This window comes from Theropithecus gelada, chromosome 2, assembly GCF_003255815.1.
Source record: "Theropithecus gelada isolate Dixy chromosome 2, Tgel_1.0, whole genome shotgun sequence".
In the NCBI taxonomy this organism is placed as follows: domain Eukaryota; kingdom Metazoa; phylum Chordata; class Mammalia; order Primates; family Cercopithecidae; genus Theropithecus; species Theropithecus gelada.
Window position 1 is genome coordinate 50,941,780 of NC_037669.1, and position 13,392 is coordinate 50,955,171.

General features: G+C 50.3%; 1 protein-coding gene across 1 annotated transcript in view; it reads left to right on the plus strand.

Annotated features, from left to right (window-relative positions):
- Nucleotides 1-13,392, plus strand: part of WNT7A (Wnt family member 7A) — a 56,996-nt gene that overhangs the window by 8,358 nt on the left and 35,246 nt on the right. The window contains exon 3 of the mRNA XM_025377159.1: nt 13,074-13,345. Within this exon, the coding sequence (XP_025232944.1) occupies nt 13,074-13,345 (272 nt within the window). The remainder of the gene's footprint in view (nt 1-13,073; nt 13,346-13,392) is intronic.

Sequence of the window (13,392 nt, forward strand, 5' to 3'; positions counted from 1 at the left end):
AGGGTAGGATGGCAGTGGGAGTCAGGAGTCTGGTTGAGTCTTCCAGGAAGGAGGTGATGGTGGCTCAGCCTCAGTGATGGCCATGGAGACCTGCTTTGAAAGCCACCAGCCAGGAAGGAGGGAGAGTGACAAACTAAGGGCCAGCTAGGAGGGAGGGAGGGTGACAACCTAAAGGCCTGCTAAGGAAGGAGGGAGTCACTCTGGTCTGGACTTCTAGGGTAGTCGCAGTGGGAAGAGGAAGATGAATCAAGATGAGAGCCCCGACAGTCTGAAACTGCCCTGAGCTTAGGTTTCCTCATATGTAGAAAGGTGTCCTGCTCCAGGACATCAGGAAGCAAGCATCACATTTAGGGTCACTGGGCTCCTCCTCAGTGCTCTCACCCCCATGGGGTTGCCACTTTCTGGGAATGACCAGCTAACAAGGGCTGTCTTGCAGGGGTGAGGATCTGGCCTTTGGAGCTGTGGTCATCAAGTCCTGACTTTGAACACCAGGACCCATTGTCTGCCTTTAAAGAGAAACTTCTCAAAGCTCCACCCCATACTTCTGCTTACATATCATTGGCCAGAACTTAGTCACATGGTCACATCTAGCTGCAAGAGAAGCTGGGAAGTGTAATCTTGTATTCAGAGTGGACATGAGACCAGCTGGAGCTCTGTGACTGAAGAGGAAGAGTTATTTATCCCATGCTTGGCTCCCTTCTGAGTGTTCAGGTTTCCTGCATAGAGCTGAGGGGCAGCAATGGGCATGTACCAGGTAAAGTCCCGTTGCATGTTAGAAATTGAACCCCAATTCAAGCCACCTCTGGTTAAAAGGGGACTTATGTATGCTTAAGGAACTGGAGAGCCAGGGCGTAGTGCTGACTTTCGAAATGGACAGGAGCAGAGGTAGCATTGGCATCCATCAACCCCAGGACCAGCAGGATGGCCTTTGCACCTACAGTGACACAACTTCCAGGTTCAAGTACCCCCAGAAAGAGCCTTGGCCTTTCTCTAGCAGCACTTGCAGAAGTTCTAAGATTCACTCAGATTGGACCAACTAATGGGGCTTTACTTTTGGTTGTGTGCCCATCCCAAACTAATCACAGTGGCCAAGGGCAACAGTGCTTTTTCTGGCCCAGCCAGGTAGCCCCACCCAGACCATCTCTCAGGGAAGAGGAACTGCTCACGAGTGTACTAGTCTACTAGGGCTGCCAGAACAAATCTCCACAGACCAGGTAGCTTAAACAGCAGAAATGTACTGTCCAGTTTCAGAAGCCGGACGTCTGCCATCCAGGTGTCAGCAGGGCTGCTTTCTCAGAGGCCTCTCTATTGGGCTTGTCACCTTCTCCCTGGGTTCTCACACGGCCTTTCCCCTTGTATATGTGCCCCAGGGATCTCCTGTGTCCTGGTCTCCTTTTTTATAAGGACACGAGTCATATAGGACTAGGGCCCACACTAACAGTCTCATTTTAACTTAATTATAATACTTCTTTAAATTTCCTGTCTCCAAATGCAGTCACACTCTGAGGTATTGACTCAGTCCACAGCAGTGAGTGACCGGAGTGCAGCATGGTTCAGGCTTTAGGGAGAGGCATAGGGGGTGTGGTGGGCTCTCAGAAGTGAGACCTCGGGATGGAAGGTGGGATCTGGACAGTGGAGATGGCCCTTCATCTGGGACTTGGAGGGTGGGGAGAAATTTACCGGTGAGTGGGATCCTAGGCAGAGGAAACAACAGAGCAAAGACATGGTCATGTGAGAGCTATGGAGGGAGTCAACAGGGGCCTGCAGCCTCAGGAGACAATGGCTCAGGGAGTCCCCTGTGAGATGGCAGGCTAGCTGTCAAGACCCTTGAATGCCAGGGATTATTTGAGTGGGATGTGTGGCCCCACATCGGTTTGACCAACTGCTACCAAGGCACAGTGTGACCCTTGCGGTGGGATATAAGAAGGCCTTCACTTCCCTCTAGACTCCTTTCTTTCTTTCTTTTCTTTCTTTCTTTCTTTCTTTCTTTCTTTCTTTCTTTCTTTCTTTCTTTCTTTCTTCCTTTCTTCCTTTCTTCCTTTCTTCCTTTCTTTCTTTCTTTCTTTCTTTTTCTTTCTTTCTTTCTTTTCTTTCTTTCTTTCCTTCCTTCCTTCCTTTTTTTCTTTCTTTCTCTCCTCTTTCTCTCTCTCTCTTCCTCCCTTCCTCCCTCCCTCCCCCTTCCCTCTCTTTTTCTTTCTCTTTCTTTCTTTCTTTCTTTCTTCTTTTCTTTCTGTCTCTTTCTTTCCTTTCTTTCTCTTTCTTTCTTTCTTTCTCTCTCTCTTTCTCCCCTCCTTCCTTCCTTTCTCTCCTTTCCTTCCTTCTTTTCTTTCTTTTTTCTTTCTTTCTCTCCTTCTCTCTCTCCCTTCCTCCCCCCTCCCTCCCTCCCCCTCCTTCCTTTCTTTCTTTCTTTCTTTTCTTTCTTCCTTTCTTTGTTTCTTTCTTTCCTTTCTTTCTCTTTCTTTCTTTCTCTCTCTTTCTCCCTTCCTTCCTTTCTCTCACTCTTTTCCTTCTTCCTTCCTTCCTTCCTCTCTCCCTCCCTCCCTCTCTCTCTTTCCCTCTTCCTCTCTCTCTTTCTTTCTTTTCTTTGTCCCTCTTTCTTTTCTTCCTCTTTCTTTCTCCCTTCCTTTCTTTATTCCTTCCCTTCTCTCTCTGTTTTCCTTCCTTCCTTCCTTCCTTTCTTCCTTCCTTCCTTCCTCCCCTTCTCTCTCTTTCCCTCTTTCTTTCTCTCTTTCTCTCTCACTTTCTCTCTCTCTCCCTTTCTCTCTCTCTCACGTTCTCTTTCTCACTTTCTCTCTCCCTCTTTGTCTCTTTCTTTCTTTTTCTTTCTTTCTTCCTTCCTTCCTTCTTTCCTCCCCCTCTCTCTTTCCCTCTTTCTCTTTCTCTCTTTCTCTCTCACTTTCTCTCTCTCTCCTTTTCTCTCTCTCTCACGTTCTCTCTCTCACTTTCTCTCTCCCTCTTTGTCCCTCCCTCCCTCCCTTCCTTCCTTCCTTCCTTCCTTCCTTCCTTCCTTCCTTCCTTCCTTCCTTCCTTTCCTTTCCTTTTCTGTCAGGGTCTCGCTCTGTCACCCAGGCTGTAGTGCAGTGGTGCAAATATAGCTCACTGCAGCCTCCACCTCCTGGGCTCAAGCAATCCTTCCACTGGGATTACAGGCACACGCCACCTCACCTGGCTAATTCTTTTCTGTTGTTTTGTAGAGACAGGGGCCTCACTGTGTTGCCCAGGTTGGTCTCAAATTCCCAGCTTCAAGCAATCCTGCCTTGGCCTCCCAAAGCAATGGGATTACAGGTGTGAGCCACTGCACCCGGCCATTTGCTTTTCTTAAATAATACTGTGACGTCCCTCGAATTCACCCCCAACACAACTTGTCATCCACCTCTGTGAGCCTCCCTCATGTCTCCCCTGCCTCTCCCTCCCTGGCTACGCTTTCCCTATCTTGAATCTTGAGTTTCCCATTCCCTAGTTTATTTATGTTTAATATATCATATGGAGATCTTCCCCCAAAGTAAATGACTTCATTTTGGTTGGATTGAATTGCTATTGTGCCAAGCTCCTCCCCTAGTGGCGGTGCAGCTCCAACCCTGGGACTGGCCAGCTGCATGTCTGCCCAGTGAGTGGGTGAGAAAGACAATCTCAACAGCATCCTGATCTGCACTTCCCTGAGAAGTGATGAGGTTGAAATCTCCTCCTGTATTTACTGGCTGTGCATGTTCGCTCTTCCATGAGTTACCTCTTCATGCTTTGTCCCCATTTTTCTGTTGGGTTGTGGGTTCTCCCATTGGATTTGGCCAGTGTGGTTGTAGTCACAGTGCAGGGAAACCAGGGTTAGACCAGGCAATGCCTCGGGGTGAGTGGGTTCCTCAGGATGAGTGGGCTGTGGGGGGCTTCACTCTATCTTGTGTCTTTTCACTGAGGATCAGTGTGGACCAGGAGCCAAGACTGCCCTTTCTCATCCGTCACTTCATTGGGTCCTTGGCACCCCTGAAAGAAAGTGTGTCCACCTCCATCTTGTTCCTGGGAGACAGGCTATGAGCCAGGCAGAGAGTGTCCAAGATCATGTGGCTGTTTCGTGGCAGAGCTGAAATCGGTCGTGAGTCCCCCCTCGCTGGAGGGATTCTTCTGTTTGTGCGATCCTGCCACGGGTGAGATTCTCAAGTCTGCTATGTATTTGAGAACCCCTTGTCTTGTTGCAGGTGTGGGGCTGCCAAGTGAGTACTGAAATCAGAGTCACATGGCCAGGTTTGCATCCCAGCCCCACCCTTACCTTGCAGATGACTTTAAGTGAGTACTTCACCTTTCTGACAGTCTGCAGAATGGGGGAGCCAAGCACCCACCTTACTGGGTGGTAGTGGCATTACATGATACGGGGTGTAAGAGCCTGGCACATTGTTATCCGTTGGTAACATCCCCTCCCCGCTTCCAGGAGGCCTGTGTGCCGTGTCATATGCACACAAGCTCGAGGAACCCGGGACCCACGCTCTAGATTTTCTTGGTGATTACTAGTCTAAGCTGACCGTTTTGACTCTACCTCCAAACTATATACCCCAATCTGTCCAGTTTTCACCACCTTCACCACCACCTCCCGATTCAAACCGCCATCTTCAGATACTTGCTGCCTGAACAATGACATCAACCTCCAAATGCACCCCACCTCCTCCCTTTCATCCTGCAACCTATGCAGCCATCCAGCATGACATCTTCTCCGTGTTGCTCTGAGTGTGGCATCCTGCCGTGTAAAACCCTCCCGCGGTTTCCTGTTGTTCTGAGAATAAAATGCACACCCATTCCCTGCTCCTTTATGGACCTATGCCAAAGTCCCTCCCACCTCAGGGCCTTTCCCTCACTGTTCCCTCTGCTTGGATGCTCTTTGCCAGCTTGACTCACTCCCTCTGTCTTTCTATCCTCTGCTCACCTGTCAGGCCTCGGAGAAGCTTCATTACCCCCTCTCCAGTGTACACCGCCTCTCCTTGTCCACTCTCACTGTGTAGCATTTTTCTTTATGTCACTTTTTTACTTCAGGATGTATTCTCTAACTTGCTCATCTGTGCAGCGATGTGTAGTGGTTCAGCCCTGACGCTTCCTGCTTGGTCATTTACCAACAGTGGGCCTTGACCAAACGGGAGTGATAATGGCACCATTCTTACAGGTGGTGGGAGGATGAGGTTGCTTACTGCACTCAGAACAGTGCCTGGCACACAGGAAGTGCCCATACATCGTAGCTGTGTTGTTATTATTGTCTGTCTCTCTGGCCAGAAGGCAGCTCTGTGAGGGATCAGGGGCCTCTGATCCAGTGCCTGGGACATGGAGGATACAGTCCCTGTTGGGGTGCTCAGTGGATCTAGGGACACCACGAGTACCAGAGCAGCCCCTTGTCCCAACTCTTCTCTGCAGCAGAAGATGGCACAGAGGGTACTTGGGAGAAGCCACTGAGTGATGGTGGGCAACCTGTCCTCTCCTGCATATGCAGGTCTCCACTCAAAGGCCACCTCCTCCAGGAGGTCTTCCTGGACCATCCTGCCCAAGACAGCATCCTCCACCCTTCCCCGACAGGGCACCCTGCACGGTTGTCTTTAAAGCACTCACCACTTTTGGAAGTGACTTTGTTTACTTTTGTAAGAACCCATCTGACATTAGTCTTCTCTGCCATCATGAGGCTCCATGGGGCCCAGATCTGCTGATCCTCTTCTCCCCATACCTCCAGCATCTGTCCTGGGGCCTGGCACACAGTAGGTCCTCATGGAACACGTGAAGAAGTGCATAGCCCCCAGGCAGGCCAGCTCCTTTCTACCTTGTGTGGCCCCAGTTGCTCTGAGTCCTTGAAGACAGGCCTTGCTTTGTTTATCTTCTGAATCCCGGGTCTGGGAGCGCCTCATGCACAGTAGGTGCTCCATTTTCTCTGTCGTGTGAGTGACTGCTGTTCATTTCTCACCCCAAATACAAAACTGCATGTTCATTTCTGCACATTTTCTTTGAGATCCATCCTAGCTGGGCAGTCTCACTCATCAAGATCTTTTTAATGTCAATTTGATCAACCATTCTGTTAGCTCTCCTGCCCATCTCTGCATTGGCTTAAAATGGGATAAAAATGTTGACTAGGTCTAGTGCCTAGGAAAGACCGTTATGGCATGATTCAAGAGGAGCTGTGCCCAGGGTCTGCTCAGCAGATCACCAGTTCCCAGGCTCCACCCACTGCCTACTGCCAGCTGCCCTGGGGAGAAAAGGACATTCCCATGGGTGTCTTTTTAAAATGGGGGAACTCAGCATGTTATACTGCCTGCTCCTGGAGAGTCAGGATGCCTGCCAGCATATTAAAGGTGCTGAAACGTCCTGCGGACAAGACAGCAGCTTGAGCTGACTCAATCTGGAGGGTCCACTCATTTCCATCCTTGGACTCACTGACTGTCTAGTGGAGCTGCTCTTCAGGGGCACACACACTGGGGAATATCACCCTGGAGACCCTCACAGATTGACCATACTCAGAATGTGGTTTATACATCAACTTGGAATCTACCAAAAAGTATATCCACCTATCACCAATTTCCATATCTTTCCCCAAGGGTACAGAAGAGGCACATCCTCACTTCTGACATTGCCATGGGCAGTGAAATCCATTCTAATCCACATTACCATTGAAAATCCCTTCAATCATGCATAAAATTCAGAATACCTGTGTTTCCATACAAGTACAGAAAAGCATGCACATACATGTAAAATGTATATATGGCAATGTGTGTATATATATGTGTGTGTATATATATATGCAGTGTATAGAATGAAGTGTATATATCCACAATATAAGTATATAATATTTTATTTTTTTCTGGTACATTTCGTTCAATTTATGCAAGTTAAACATTCATGGGATAAGACTCCTCCACTTGTATGTCCACTCATTTATTCACGTCTTCATCCTACAGATATTTACTAGAATCTCTGCAGTAAATGCTGGGGTGCAGGCTCTGTCCAGGGCACTTGCTGTCCGGCGGGGACACACTAGGAAGACGAGGCTGAAAAGTGCTCTGAGGATCTAGTGGAAGAGAAATAGGCACTGGGAGATGAGCACAGAAGCTGCCTGTACGGGTCACCTGAAGTAGGGGCCATCCACAACCCAGGAGGGGAAGGGGAGTGGCAGCAGGAAGGGCTTGGCTGGGTGACCCAAACAGGAGCTCTGGGATCCAGAGTGGCTTGGCACGAGGGACTGCAGGGCGTAGGGTAGGGAGGGTAAAGAAGCTGGGGGAAGAGGTGGGACCAGGCATCCTGCAGGGTTTTGGGATCAGCCTCAGGGGGTTTGCTTGGGAGGGAAGTTGTCAGAGGTATTTAATCAGAGGAGAGACAGGATGTAGGAAGATAATCAAATTCCTTGCACACACAGAAAGTTGCTATGTCTCCGGCATTATCATCGGCAAAGAAATGGTGATTTCCCGCCGTGTGCTGCTGGGGATGGGTGCATTCTTTTCCACATGCTCACGGCCTCCTGTTTGGTACCCCCCTGCCGGAATTTTTCCAGGGATGGGCACAATGACCTAGGAGTCAACCCCTGGAGTCCACCCTCCTCTGTCTACAATCTGGGAAACTCTGATGCATTTCTGGGCTTCTGCCTCTGTAGAATTTGTCGCCACTTCTCTTGGGCAGTCACTTGAGCAGCTCTCTCCTCTCCCCAAGGTGATGGCCTGGGCTGAGGGTCCCATGTCTGGGGATCCCTACGTCTAGGAGTCCCCACATCTTGCAAAAAGGACTCCATCATTTTACTCATCTAGGGCTGTGAGAGTGCAACACATGTCTGGTGAGCTGGTGAATGCTTAGAAGGATGGATTTGAAGACCTTTCCAGTGAGAGAGACAGAAGCAAGGGGCGGGCCAGCTCCATTTTCTCTCTGCCATTTCTTAACAATGCGCCATCTTGCCCAAGCAAAAGACCTATTCTTTCCTTATTCTTGCTTAGAATGCAGCTAACAAAGGACTTTTTGTCTCGTTTGCATTTTTTTTTTTTGCAAGCCTCAGTTCATCCTGGGTTTTAGCTCTCCTGACACTATTCTCTGAGATGAGTCTTTTGTTATAATGTTCTCTTCCCAGCTTTCATATGGTAGACAGGCAGGCAGGCAGGCGTGCATGCGCATGCAACATGCAGACACACACACACACACACACACACTTGCTTTCACATGCACATTCATTCATTCAACTGTTGAGGCTTCACAGATAAATAATCCAGGCCCCCACAGCCTAGCGGCGAGAGACTGATCATTCAATTCAATACAAAATAAGGATGGACAGGGTGCTGGGCCACAAGTGGAGGGAAGGGACATTTGGGAGGCACCTCAGAGTAGGGAACTTTGGAGCCGTGGCTTGATGGATATGGTGCTAACCAATAATGCATCTAGTAAGAGCTATTGTTTATTGGTGCCTTACCAAATGCAGGCTGAGCTTGTCATGTGCATTTGGTTATTTAATCCTCCCAACAACCCTGGGAGGTAGATATTTTGTTATTCCCACTTTACAAATGAGGAAACTAAGGCCTTGAGAGGTGAGTTAACTCACTCAAGGTCCCACTGCCAGGAAAAGGGAGCCAGGACATAAACCCAGATTTATCCACCTCCAGGGCTCTGCTTTAAAACCTCCTGCGCTACATTCCCTGCCCCTTAGCAGGCAGATGGAACAAGGAAGACAATTGCAGGCTGAGGGAACAGCATGTGCAAAGCCATGAAGCCAGGAAGGAGCAGATGCTGACCGTTGGCAAGTGGTCAGCAGCGTGCTCTGGCCTTGCTCAGTAGGGAGAGAGACCCTTGGATGGAGAAAGACAGAGGCTGGGGCTTGCACACACCCCTCCCCAGTTTCCCTAGCTGAGGGCCTGTTACCTTACCAAGCTCAGCCCAGACACAGCTCCCTGCACCCCCAAATCTTCCAGTTATTCATTGTGAGGCTCCCTGGTTCCTCTTGATGAGACAGCCCAATGTGGCATTCTGAGCCCAGAGGGGCTATGAACTGCCATGCCATGGGGCTGGCAAGTGCAACCTTTTTCCATCTGTATATTTTCCAAATCGTATATTTCAGCTTGTGTCACTGCAGATTGCTTGCTCTCTGACCCATTGGCTTTAAATAGCAAAAGAAAAAAAAAATACAATGCACTTTGTGGTTTCCAGTAAGATACCGTAAATACACCCAGATAATATTCCGGTGCAAACCATTTACAGTGGCTGCACAGGGCGGTGGAATGGAATCTTTTGGGCAGGCTTGGACATCAGTTTATTTCCTCTGTACCCGCCGGGATCATTATGGAGCTGGAACCACAGAGGGCGTCAGCTGGGCTCCCCATTTTCATCTCAGTGATAATACGTATCGTTCTTTATCAAGCACCTTCTGGGAGCTCCACAGAGGCTTCATTCCACAGAGGTCTCATTTAATTTTCAGGACTTGGCGATGTCCTCCTAAGGGTTCCCACTTCACAGATGGGGAAGCTGAGACTCAGAGAGGCAGAGTCCTTGCTTGGGGCTCCCCCAGTGAATGAGAAGTACACAGGAGGGACTGACAGGTTCCATCTTACCTGAGTTCTGAGCTGAAGTCACCTGGGATATCCCAGGAGGGAAGGTCTCTGGGCTTCTGGATGAAAACTTTACCTGGGAGATGTGGGTGGATTGAAAGGTAAGGAGGGCATGGGGGAGGTGAGGGAGCCCGGGGGATCTTCTGGTCTTGCTGAGTCACTGGTGACCTTGAGCAAGTCTCCCATCCTCCTTGAAGCTATCATTCCAGTAGGAGCCCCCTGGCTTTGTTTCTGTGGCTCTAGGAATCTTTTCTCTGATTCTGGGGAGAGGAAGGGCTGGCAGAATCCGTACCTGCCCTCAGCCTCACCTCCTCCGGTGCCAACCTGGCTCACCGGCTCCTGCCACTAGCTGACCACACCACGTCAGTGCCATCACTCAGGCTACCACTTGGCCTGATGCCTTCTCTGCCCCTAGAGAGCCCCCTGACCTCTCCGCTCAAGTCACCACCCCCGATGTCCCCCACTCTCATCACTGCCCTGTGTCACCTCCTTCAAAGTCCTCAACTGCCATGGAGTGGCATTATCCTGCTGCCTGTCCTTCTACGAAGGCAAAGCCATATCTAAACTCCTCATCTGACTTTCCTCATGTCCTAGAACAGTGCCTGGCACATAGTGGATGCTCAAGAAATATCTGATGAATGAAGGAATAGATGGCTTGGTCAAGGAGGTGGAGGGGAGGGCAGGATTTGAGGGAGGTTCTTTCTCCGCTCCTGGGCAGGACGGAGAGGCAGGCCTTTCACAGCAGGCTGTCCCCACTGCCGGGATGGAGGATCTGATCCTGGAGGGCACACAGGCCATGGTGGCCAAGCCCAGGGTTCACTCACAGGCTCCACATGGATGATCTGGGCAAGAATGTAGGCCTGGAGTCAGTAGGACTGGAATGGTTCTCAAGACCTTGAGGCATGGGAGTGGGTCAAACTCTGCGGCCAGCTGTCCAAGTTTGAATCCTTACAGGTTGTATCACATGGGCCTCAGTTTCTGCATCTGTAAAATGCAGATAATAGCAGCCCCCACCTCATGCGTTGTTGCCATATATTGTGGATCTATATTCAGTGCTTAGAATAGAGCCTGGTGAATAAGAAACATTTTGTATGTCTTTGCTCAGCTTTTTATGGACTATATGCCATTGGGCATATGATCTCATCCCCTTTCCACAGCAGTAGAACAGACCACCCTTGCAGGTATCTCCTAAGAGAAATGAGATGGCATTCGGGAAATTACCCACCTGAATGAAGGGGCTTCCCCAGACAGATGAGAAAAGGGCGGTTCTCGGAGCAGTGAGGGTGACCAGGGTCCAAGGGAGTTCCCTGGAGTGGTTAGGCACAGCAGGTGACCTCCAGGTTTGCATCCTAACTCTTCCTGGGCAAGTCACCTCATCTCCCCAAGCCTCAGTTTCCCCACCTTACCTGGGATGAGTAAAGGAGGCAGACATGGATGGAATCTGAGATTTATTTTAAGATTCCAGAAGCTTTTTCTGCTTTCTTTCTACCATCAAACCCTGTTCTCAGCTCAGCAAGCCATCCAATTTGAATGGTTTTGATAAATTATTTATTGATAAGTTTTAATCGATAACAACTGAATGCCATCTCGTTTTAGAAGTGCATTTTGACAAGAGTTGATTATGGTGGTAGGGCTGGTACAGGGAACACAAAATCAGCAGCTAAGTCTAAAATGGCAGGGAGCAATAAAGGCCATGGATAAAACAGAGGCAGGGCAAGTTCTTCTCTGTACCACCCAGTGGCACCTATAATTTCATCAATTATTATAATTATAATGCTCACTACTGTTTGTTTAAGTACCTGCTAGGTGCCAGGTGATGTCTACCTCTTCCTACAGGGTAGTTGCTAATAACAGATGAGGAAATGGAGGCTCAGAGAGGTTAAGTGACTTGCCCGAGGTCACACAGCTTTTGGCGGAGTTGAAATTGGGACTCAGGTCTGTCTCACCCCTCACACATTTTGGAGGGTGTTGGAGACAGTGGGAGTGACAGACATGGTCCTTGTCATCTTGTAAACCTGAAATTTGGCTGGGCAGACAGACACTGGATGAGCCTCTGTGTTTTTTTTTGTTTTTTTTTTTTTTTTGCCTCTCCGTTGTGACCTTCAGGACATTGTTTTTTGCCTCTCTGTTGTGACCTTCAGGACATTGTGAAATGGGACTCAGTTAGCAGGGACGCCATGGGTGGGCTGGCATGGCACGCCACGGCAAAGCCAGCCCTGGCATGGGGAAGCCATCCAGTTCAGCAGGTGGACAGGCTTTCTGCGGGGTGGGAGGGCAGCGATGGGGCAGCGGACAAGTTGTTTGTGTCTGTCTCCCTCCTGGGGAGGGAGGTTCCAAGGCGAATGGGAAGGTGGGTGGGGAAAGGACCTCCCCGAGCATGGGACAGAGTGACCTGAGGCTAGAAGCAACTTGGAGCAAATCATCCATCTCCTCACTCACTGCTTAAGCCATCTCCATCCTGGCTTTCTGAAACACCTTCTCTGGCCCCCCTTTGCCTGCTCCGGGCTCCGAGGCCTCTTCTTCCAGGTGCCTTTCCTGAAACCCACCCAGGCTACATGAGAGCGAACTTGCCCAGTGCTCCTCAGGACTTATCCCACACACAGGGCTTCCCGTAGGTTGCTTTGGTCAGTCTTCACCCTGTAAAGTAGACATAGCCCTTGAACCCATTTTGCAGGTGAGGAGACTGAGGTCCAGAGAGGCTAAGAGGCTAGGTGGCAGCACCATATTCACACCAGCTCTGAGTGACTGCCCGTCCCACGCTGTCTCCTGCACCCCAGCTGCTCAGGACCCTGCCCCTCCCCTGGAGATACTCACAGTCCAGTGAGGGGGACACAGAAGAAGAGAAGGGATGGACATCTGAAATAGCAGGTGACACACAGAAGGAGTAATAGTGGCCACGAAAACAAGAGGTAGGGTGCAGGCAGGTTCCATAAACGAAACATGGGGCCAAGAGCTTTCCATGGACAAACTCTTGTTCTCCCTCATTGCCATGAGAAAGTTACCAATGATATGTCTCCATTTTACAGCCAGAGAGACTGAGGCGCAGGGAGGGGTAGTCCTTGACCAATAGCCACAGAGCCAGGGATTGATGTTCCTGGGATTTAAACTCAGGCCTTCTGGCCCCAGAACCAGTGCCCTCCGTGGGTGTTGGGGAAACGCTGCTTCACGATGCTATGAGCTTTACGCACGTGTGCAGGTTACATGGTTAGGTCAAGGGTGCTTGGGAGTGGGGAGTGGGAACTGATGGGCTAGAGGGGTCCCCCCCCATCTGGCTTTCCAGATCCTGGGCAGCCAGCCCACATACATTCCTCCTTTATTGCCCAGTTGACTCCCCAGGTTCTGGGGTTGAATGGATGTGTGCGTAATGGCAGTTGCTCAGCTCATCACCCTAAGAGGGAGCTTTGTTGCAAGTTAGGAACGGGTACACAGTCGAGCTTTGGAGAGCCATTGCATTGAGCTTAGCCTCACTCCTTAGTCAGGCCCAGGCTCCTCTCAAGTGCCTGGGACCTGACCCCAACTTGTCTCCTCTCCTCCTCACAGGGAGCCGGGAGGCTGCGTTCACCTACGCCATCATTGCTGCCGGCGTGGCCCATGCCATCACAGCTGCCTGTACCCAGGGCAACCTAAGCGACTGTGGCTGCGACAAAGAGAAGCAAGGCCAGTACCACCGGGACGAGGGCTGGAAGTGGGGTGGCTGCTCTGCCGACATCCGCTACGGCATCGGCTTCGCCAAGGTCTTTGTGGATGCCCGGGAGATCAAGCAGAATGCCCGGACTCTCATGAACTTGCACAATAACGAGGCAGGCCGAAAGGTAGGCAGCCAGGGAGGGCAGCTGGGCGGCGCTCGCAGAGATACTGC